The sequence below is a fragment of the Eurypyga helias genome, unplaced genomic scaffold (assembly GCF_000690775.1).
Source record: "Eurypyga helias isolate BGI_N326 unplaced genomic scaffold, ASM69077v1 scaffold14413, whole genome shotgun sequence".
Taxonomy (NCBI): Eukaryota; Metazoa; Chordata; class Aves; order Eurypygiformes; family Eurypygidae; genus Eurypyga; species Eurypyga helias.
Genome location: NW_010243192.1, coordinates 47,227 through 57,158, shown reverse-complemented (window position 1 = coordinate 57,158; position 9,932 = coordinate 47,227). Strand labels below are relative to the sequence as shown.

Here is a 9,932-nt window from a genome sequence, read left to right as displayed (position 1 = left end):
AGCGGGAGCGGTGGGTTAGGCCCTGCCGTGTGTGGGAGCTTGGCCCACAGCCCCCTGCCTCAGCCTCCCGGCAGCCCTGCCTCAGCTCCAACCCCGCGGCCAAAGGGGCCTGTCCCTCGCGAGTCAGGCTCTCCCCGGCACTCCCGCCCGAGCCCGTGGTCGTGAGCAACGTCTGAGGGAGGTTCTGTGCCGGTCCTAAATCTGGCTGTAACTTTGGGTAGCACAGGCCCGCCCTGTGGTGTGAGGGGCGTACGTATGGCAGGCAGAGACAAACCTACAGAGAAAGCTCACGGTAAACTCTTAAAAAAAAAAAATCCGTAAGGTGTGTAAGTCTTTGCATTTTAAAAGCCATAGCAATGTTCACCGTTTAAACTGGTGGTCTTGTTTGCTGTCAGAGGGCAAATCGCGGTTGGAGAAGCTGACAGCACAGCAGTCGTGCACGGCCCTCCGGGGTAGGGTTTGCCTTCTTCACGCGTTTTTCTCAGTACGGTTCTGGTTTCTCAATTTCCACATGCACTGCAGTACTGGGGAAATACTTCAGTTCTCAGTTCGTTCCCTCGAATATATGTGTTAATTTAATGAGCTTTTATTACATCTTGATTACAGTCAAGTTAATTTGGTGGCCAAAAGCACAGTTTTCTGAGATACCTTCAACCAGCTGCAGAATTTTTTCAGTTGTTAGAAGCTCAGTAGGTTGCCTTAAAGCATACAAACAAGTGCGAATCTTAACTGCCTGTTTGTTGACATGGCCTCTGGCTATTTACTTTCAGAAAAATCAGCCATTTAATGAGTATAAGATGTAATAGGAGAGCAGGTGAACAACCCATTTAAAGCAGTATCATTAATGATGAAGACCAACAAGATCTGACTTTGGATCTGATTAAAGGTCAATCTGGTGTTTAGTAGTGTCTTTGACTTCTGGTTGGCGCCTGATTCTTCAGAAGAATGAGAACTGTTGCAGGAGAGTGCCCTCTAATCAGTAGCTGGTTAGAATTTATTTCGACCTTGAAGCCAAGGGTTTAATTTTATTTCAGAATTGTTGTCACTGTTCTGGAAACTCTTGATAAACCTATCAATGTTTAGTCCTGTCCACTTCTGCATTTGTGGCAACGGTTCTGTAGTTCAAAACCGGACAAAAGCATTCACTCTCTCAGAGCTGACTTCTACAGGAACCGTCACAGCTTTTTTTTTTTTAGAAGAACAGAAGTTTTCCATTTTATTTTTCCCCATCACTAATCATCTGATACTGATTTCTTACTATTTCTCTGATTCATTTTTCTTTTTAACCAATAACCAACTTGCCCAGTCCTCTACCACAGGAGAGATTATTCTTCTTGCCTTTCACTGTTCTAGAGCAGTCCATGATTTGTTTCAAAGGTTTAATGTTCTTCTTACAGTTTGCTGTCTTACTACATACACATTTACATTTTTCTGTAGGGTCATTCTCTTCTTGTTTTCTTCTTGGGCCTTGGACTACTTTTAATAAGGAGCAATGCAAACACTTTACCAATATAACTGTCTTCTGAAAAACTTACTGCATTCAACTCATGTCTACACCATAAATGCTGCTAAGAAGCTAAAATTAATTTTAAAAGTGGTTTAAGTGAAAATAATTAATTGCATTTATTTTGACACAGGTATGAAAACTCAATGGGGTCATCCAAAAATGTGATAAGTGAGCCTGTTGATGTGGAGGAAGACTATAACATGACGGTAAGACATTCAGCTACTGTAATAGTGTGGTAGGATTTTTCCTACTGCAAGAAAATCTTATTTTTTCATGTTGGGATTCATTGATAAATCAGTTCATTTGTACCTTCTCTGAAAGTATTGGTTCTAGAAACTGAATCGATTTAATGTATTAAAACCATGATGAGAAACCTTCAAAAATGAATTCTACTGTAGAAGAAATCTGAGTATTTCTCCTGATTTTGTGTCGTTCCTAGTTGTGTTAGTATGTAGGTTTTTTGCAGTCTAAGACATTTGTTTCAGCTGATTACCATTTTAAACTGCTTTCAACCAACCTGTGCTCTAGTGTAAGACCATAATGTTTGGTTACCTATTAGAGTGGTGTTCTTTGAAGTAGCTGAGGTTAGAGCTGAAGTCCTATCTTTTGAGGACATAATGGATGAAGCTGGTAGTTTTGTTTACAGCAATACATTTATATATATGAACCCCATTTAAACAAGAATCCTCATAAAAGGTCCTTTAATATTCATAGCCACACAAAGAAGTGTGGCTAGTACAGACTAAATAACAAAAATCTGCTATTTAAGGCTAAACAAATTTGTAGTCATTCCTTTTGCCTAAGAGATGATGGTATCTAGAGCACTTCGATGAAGGTAACTTCTTTGGATAGTTAAGTAGCAAATGGGAAGGATTCAGTTTGAGGAAGTGGTCAAAAATCTACGTGTCAGTATCACTTCACTGGTATGAAGAAGGGTATTAAAGCTTGCTCTTGTCTAGTCAAATGAAGAGACTGTTGATACCCACTATGGCCTTTGGCACAATAGTTTACAGTTCTTTATGGCTCTACACTTCACTGTTGCTACGGGTCCTGTTAAGACTTCCTTTAAGGGTTTGGTTTTCTTCTTTTGACTGACGTCGAACTGATGGAGACAAGAATTTTAAGTCAGACTGTAGTTTCATGATACAAAGTGTTTGGAAATGTCACATTGAGATGCTTCTGCTTTCCTTATAAGCCTTTCTGGCTTGTAAAAAAAGTAAATAATTTAAAAAGATGGTTTGGTTGGTGTGGACTAAAGCAAAGTTTTACATTTACATGGGAATAATGATCTCCAGAAATAAAGATGGAAAACAACTGTCTTGGCAGCAGTTGTGCAGAAAGGAACCTTGGGATTATAGAGGGTCATAGGTGCAACAAGAGAAATTCTGCTTTTATGTTGGGCAGAGCTGGATCTGCTCTGACCAGAGGATGGGGACTTGGGGATTGGACTAGACTTGTAGAGGTTTGTCCCTTCCAGGCTTTGTTATTCTATGGCTTTGTAAGTCATGCTAGTTTCTGTGTGATATGTCATGGGATATGTGTTATGATTATATCATAAGTATTATCATAAGGTAATACCATGTTGCAAAAAAACCCCATGCATCAGTTTGAGATGATTAAATGGGAGTATCATGTGAAAGATATGAGTGACCTGTCCACAGTGTTTAGCATTGAGAAAGTCTTCATTGAAGACTGCTAGTTGCTGCTTTTGGACATTGTATTTCAAAGACAAATGTGAATTAGTCGGAGAATCTGGAAGAGAAAACCCTAAGTGCTCAGACTCAGAGAACTTGAAATCTGAGATCTGGAAAACACAAGAAAAAAGATTGAAGGAATAGGGGTGGTAAGCCTGGAAGATGGGCAGACGAGTGAAGGATGAAATGGAACATAACAGCATAAAAAATAATAGGAAAGAAGAAATTTCAAATGGTTTCCAAGTTGTCTGTGTATGGCAAGAATGAGTGGGCTTACGCTGTAGGAGTGCTGTAGTTAAATATTAGATTGTGCGGAGTGAACGCTGTCTGCTGGTGGATGACTTGAAGGAAGTGATGCAATAAATGAGGAGAGATTGATCTGTTACTTATTTCATTTTTGGCACTTGGGGATGCCAGGTGAGTGTTTGGGTCTTGTTTTGAAGTTTTGAGAATAAATTAATGCAAAATGCAGTCTGAACATTCTTCTTTTGGTTTAAGACAGATACATTTCAGAGGCGATTAAGTTAAAATTATTTGACTCTGTTCTGATGTAAGCTACTGGAAGTATTTACATTGGGAATTTTTACAGTAGCTGAAAGTGATTTTAAAAGTTATGTGACACTCGTGGCTCTTTCACTCAGACTGATGATGGGAAGTGTATCGTTATGCAACAAGGGAATTAAAAACCCAAACAAAACTTGATTCAGCAGAACTGGTCACTCTTACTAAAAATTCCTAGTGAAAGTAGGCAATGAATTATATAGAATGAGAATAGACTACAACCAGTTCAGTAACGATCCTGTTTTTTCATGGCATTTGCTTGGATTCTTTGGGCCGAAAGGTGTAACTTGCTTTATTTATTTAATTAGGTTTTGCAAAAGTTCAGTTATATAGCAGTGCTATTTTTTTCTTTCTATTTGTTTTATTACATGGTGGTATCTCTAGGTAGGTCTGTGGAGCACTAGATGGCACACTGCAGCTTTGAAACGAGCAGTTGAGTTCATCTGGATGAGAGAAACCTAAGTTAAATATTATTATATAAGCATTTAAGTAAAAGCTGTTTCTCAATTCTGTTGTGTTTCCTACCAGTTTAATAAATTATAGCCACTCATCTGCTATATTCATTTTTACCATGTTTTCTTTCTAAAGATGTCCTAGTACTATGAAACAAAGTGGTTGCAGGCTTGAGTCATATGATGATAAAAGCAAAGAGAAAAAATGTGTCTTTTTATTAGTGGTAAAGAAGATCAGTCTGAGCCTAAGATAATATTTAGATTTATGTAAGTTCTCTGTGGTTAAGTTTGTCAGTGTTTAAAGATAACTTGGTCAGCAGTTTTGTGCTATCACGGTATATAAATTTAGGATTACAGTATATAGTTTGGCTTTGGTTCAAATAATTTTCTGTGGTATAACAGTACACTGTAGAAGAGGCGACATTTTATCTAATTGACATCTGTCACTTGATACAAATATTTCTTAAAATACTTGATTTCAAAGGTCTTGCAACGGTGTATTCTGCAGGTGCAAAGTAATATGTTTATTAGGTAAATGAAGTTCATCCTCAGTGCCTTTCATTGTCCTTGAACACCTGTAGCTTTCTAGTAATAACAGCCAATGTTAGTTGCCAGGAAATATTTTCTAGGTTCTTGTCCTCTCAGAGAAAGATAGGTGTGTTTTTTGTACATTTTGGATGGCTCCAATAAGTCCTATCCCTTTCTCCAGGCTCTCTTCAGTCAGCTAACACATGTGTTTTGGTCCAGTGCAGCTTTTATCTGGAATAATTAGCTCTGATTAACGCAGGGTAACTAAAACATGCATGAAGTGTGCTGTGATGCTGTAGCATCACTGACAGTCAGTTAAATGGAGGTTAAAAATGTGTGGTGTAGACATACCCATACTGAGGGCAGGGTAGCGACTCGTGTCACGTCAATGAATCAACGTGACTGTCATGCAGAGAAACAGTTGGTGGTGAAAATGAATGTGTACACCCATCTCACATACTTGGTGAAAATTCAGTATCTGGGTACCCCACTTCAGGTGGTTTGATCACATATGGAATGAAACTAACATAGCAAACCAAAAATTTTTTTTTTTCCCCCAATCCCTATATTTCTTGTTTTCAGGCTTCTTTCCAACGGTCTAATAGTCATGACAAAGTGAGGAGAATAGTCGCAGAAGAGGGACGTACAGCAAGGAACTTAATTGCATGGAGTGTTCCACTGGAAAACAAAGATGATGATGGTATGTATTCAACAGTCTTCCTCCTGCTTTTTCCACCTCCATCCCTTTGTCAACTGGAGTTGCTCACCTGGAGACGTATTTCTTACGTAGAATTTCTCTATTTAAATAAAAGGTTATGTTTAGCATGCATAGTATAATTTAAAGGGTTTTTTCCCAGAATGCACCCTGCAGTTGACAGATCACTTGATAAAACCTTCCCAGTGACAGATGAAAAACTGATTTAATTTTGTCTGTAAGCAACATCCAAGACTGCTCTCTCTTGCTGATATTATTAAGATATTTGTTTAATATAATAATGTTGTCTTGTAACTTGGAAATTCGGAATTCTAGGCAAGGCTTAGAACAATCCAACAGATTTCTCTCTGCACTCTGAAATAAGTAAGTTTGGAAGTTTCTTTTTGTATCATTTCAGTCCCTGGTAAACATCTGTGAAGAATCTTTAAGGAAGGGGATATGTGAGGCTGGTTTTCCATAATGCAAGTCCTCAGAACAGTTTTGTTACTGTTGTAATATTCTCTTGTGGTATGATGACTTAAGGAGCCAGAAGTTGACTTTAATTTTTATACTGCTCAAGCTGTTCCAGATGTTAGAATGCTGGTTTTGAGGACTTCATCTGATTGTTTCTGTAGCTGGCATGTCCCTGTGCAGGTGCTGCTGCTTTTGAGACTTAGGCAGGAGTGTATAAAGTAGATGGGGTTTTTTTATTTTCTTGCTATGAAGGTGGTTGAACACTGGAACAAGTTGCCTGGAGAAACTGTGGGCAGTCTTTGTACTTGGAGATGCTCAAAACTTGACTGAACGTAGTTCTGGGCAGCCTGCTTTAGCTGACCCTGCTTGAAGCAGGGAGGTTGGACTAGATGATCTCCAGAAGTTCCTTCCAGTCTCAGCAGTTCTGTGATTCTGCCCATGGAAAAGATATTTCTATGAACAGTTACATTTAGTCTGCAAGATAATTAACCATGTGTCTGAAGTAAACTGACTGGCTTGCTTTATTCTTTGGCTTGCTTTATATGTTAACGTGTACTTGTGAATTTTTTTTTTTTTTTTTAAAACCTCTGAGGTGTAAACTCACGCAAGACAATGAGTTGCTTGACAGCTTATTTAGATGTTTGTGCATGGACATTTGTATAGGTTTCATCATGGAATTTGCGTTCAATTCAGAAGGCATAGCTGTACCTCTGTTGAACAGTGACAAGCACAATGACAGTTAACTTAGGTTTGGCAGCTAAACATCCTAAACCTAATTACAAGTGTCCACATCTATGTCTTTGGTTTCTGGTTTTACTTTGCTGTTGTCCCAGCTATCTTAGTATGTTTTGTATAGTGGCATTTTTAGTAAACACTGACTGGTCAGCAGAAAAACATGTACTGTGAGTCTTTGTTAGCTGTATGTAGGAGAGAAAATGGAAATCATTTAGGACTTGAGCATAATCTGACCAAGTAGAAGGCGTGTCTTCCTGCTTTGGATTACATGCAGCAGCTGCTCAGTTTATTATCATGAATATGTGGATTTGTAAGTGGGCCAGTTCTGTGTTTTTACAGGAGCTTCATTTATATCTGTCCCCAGAAGATGAATTTATCTATTTGCTAGCCTTACAGCTGCCTGCATGTTCTTGAGTATGGTAGTAGATCCAACGGTGTTATTGGACTAGTCACATATGTAATTTAAGCAGAATTACAATTGGGACCTAAATTATTTATAGATTTTGAATTACACTTTGGGGAAGGGAGTAATATGAATGAGTTTATGTGAAAGAAACAGAGTATTTTTCTAACAGTATTTTTGAGCTACTTGTGAGTTGATTCAATTTCTGGTTAAAGTCTGTTATTTTTTAATACTACCTTGCTTGTAATACTATTTTAGAAACTTCCAAGTAAGACTTGTTCCTTAAAAATGAGTGAATGTGAGTTGTAGAAGAATATTTGCTCCAAGTCTAACGTTTTCTGCCGAAACATGAAGAACAAATGTAAAAGTGAATTTTTAGCTTTCACTAAATAGTTGTTACGCATGATAATTAAAATCCAAGTAGCTATATTAATTTCTTTCTTCTGGTCTGTAATATTTAAACTCTTTGTCACTGGTGCTTTCTTCTTTTTAAATCATGGATTGACCTTTTTGCATAATACAAAGAATCAGATGATAATTGCCCAGTGGAAAATTGCCCTGTAGAAAGAAACTTGTGGCTAATGAAAGTCTGGCAGAGCCAGATCCTCTATCTGTTGACCCTTGTCTTGGCGTAGACGGTATATATGTTGGTCAGTGAGCTCTGATTCATTTTTTGCTGTTTTTTTCAATATATATTTTGTCCCAGTGGAATGATACAGCAATATTATGAATTAGGACAGTTCTAACTCGTTCATGGGTCATGTAAATCAGGCCAGAGGTTCAGGTTGCCCGAGCCGATCCTGTAGCTCTTCTGTACCAAGCAGAATTTTGTCTTTGTGCAGTTTTTTCTGCTTGTAGTGTTCAGAGGTATTGCCCCCTGACAGTAGCAGTGTCTGATTTAACTTTTTCTAGTATGGGCTGTTCCTCATGATGAGTTTGGTTTTGTTTTTTTCTGCAGAAACAGTGAGGGTATGGGCATTTGCTGTTATTGGTGGTAATGTTACGGAGGCTTGATGAAATACTGGATTCATCTTTTCAGTTCATGTATCCTTTCTTTTCCTATTTCTTTTAAAAATTATGTGCTTGCATCCTCCTTGCCATTCAACTTGCACTGTGAAAGACTGATGTATTTTATTTAGAGGACACAGGCAAAAGAGCAATAATGAAAAGAATTGCAATCAAAACCTTCTAATTCCTTAATGGAAATATATAGTTCCTGCCAGTAAGAAATATTTCCTTAAAAAGGAGAGAGATATCTGGAATGACAGGTAGCCCTTCTGCTAAGTGTTTTGGAGCAGCATGCACCTTTGTTATGTCAGATCTGAAATTGTAGTTATAAATACAGGTCAGTGACATGAGAAGATCTACCTCCACCAAAACATGGTGGCTGTGATCTAGAAGAGGTATGACTGCTTATACATTTCAGTTGCTGAAACTCCTTCATGGAATTCATGAATTTGCAGCAGGTTCTGTTGGATAGACTAGCTGACAGTACGGTTGACTTTGTGTCCAGTGAGGATGGTCTTGTAATTGTCAAAAATTCAGTGGTCTGATATTCTGTCTCCAGATGTAAATTTGCATTCCCGGCATGTGGCCACCAATTCCCTATTGCAGACACTTAGATCTTGCCCACCCTGGGAAGGTGTGGTCGTTCTATTGGAGGACTTCAGATTTTTTTCCTTCGTCGTTATTTCATATGCCTAGCATGAAATTCGAGGCATTACGTGCAGATAAGCAATACACAAATTTTATTACGAAATTTAAGCTATGATATGAGTAACAGTTAAAATATCTTATAGGCTTGACATTTAAAAGTTAGTAGAAGTCGACAGGTACCTTTTGAACTTTGTGACAGGTCAAAAAATTGGGAAATTTGTATTTCTAATTTCCCTTCTTACTTCCTATTTGTTTAAAATCATTTGGGCTCTCGCCATACAGAATCCATTTATAGATGAAGCATTTCAGGGTAAGGAAACATATTTTATTGGTTGAAAGGTAACTGGCACACTTTGGGGAGCCTGCAGCATAATCTGCTCCTTTAGCAAGAGCCGGATGGAGTAAATAGGTTTTGCAGTATGTGGTGAAAGTCATGAAACTTGGCTCTCTTTGGCCAAGTAAGGAAGTTGTAAGAGTCATGACTGAAAACATTGTGTGTAAGCCCTAGCGACATTGGATCTGGTTGTAACTGGCAGAATAGAAGGTGAAGGGAAGGGTATTCTTTAAGGCTCATAAGTTTCAAACCTTGAATTTCACTGAAATGAACGGGAATCCAGGCTAGTGCTGGTAGCTGAATACAGGGCCATTATGCTGGATGAGACAGTGGCAGTGATTTGTAAAAGTAATTTTGTGCAAAATATATTGCTGTAATTTAATCTGGAGGTGGGCCTGAAGGCAGTAATTTCTCTGAATCCTTAGCACTGCAGAGGTAGAAAAATCATATCTACTACTGCTCTATAAACTTTCACAAATACATGGTTTATAATAATACTAGAAACTTATTTAGGCTTCCTCAATGAAGAGGTCAGAAATAGTCAGTCTTATGCAGTTGCTTCCTCTGGGCAGATGGCTCTGCCTTACTTTAAATGATGTTCAGGCAACCAGGTCTTGTTCAAGCCTCGTTTTTATGAAAATGGTTCTTATGATGGGCAACTGCACCAGCTTGGCTCATGAGATAGATTCTGGAGTACAGACTGGTTATATGTAGCTTTGGCACTGTAACATAGACTGCCTTACAGGTTTTATAGATAATTTGGAGGAAGAGGGGTGTCAGGGTAGATTTCTTACACTGTGTATAAGAACTGGAGGAAAACAACAGAATGTTCACCCAATTGTATCCTCAGATTCATTCAAAGAGATAAGAAATGTAATTGAAAACTGCTATTGT

At 38.3% G+C, this 9,932-nt stretch overlaps 1 protein-coding gene across 1 annotated transcript in view; it reads left to right on the top strand.

Annotated features, from left to right (window-relative positions):
* Nucleotides 1-1,650: 1,650 nt before the first annotated feature.
* Nucleotides 1,651-9,932, top strand: part of SCAPER (S-phase cyclin A-associated protein in the ER) — a gene marked incomplete at its 3' end in the record, with an annotated part of 54,675 nt that continues 46,393 nt past the window's right edge. Inside the window, exons 1-2 of the mRNA XM_010149319.1 lie at nucleotides 1,651-1,713; nucleotides 5,325-5,442. Coding sequence (XP_010147621.1) covers nucleotides 1,651-1,713; nucleotides 5,325-5,442 — 181 coding nt within the window. The remainder of the gene's footprint in view (nucleotides 1,714-5,324; nucleotides 5,443-9,932) is intronic.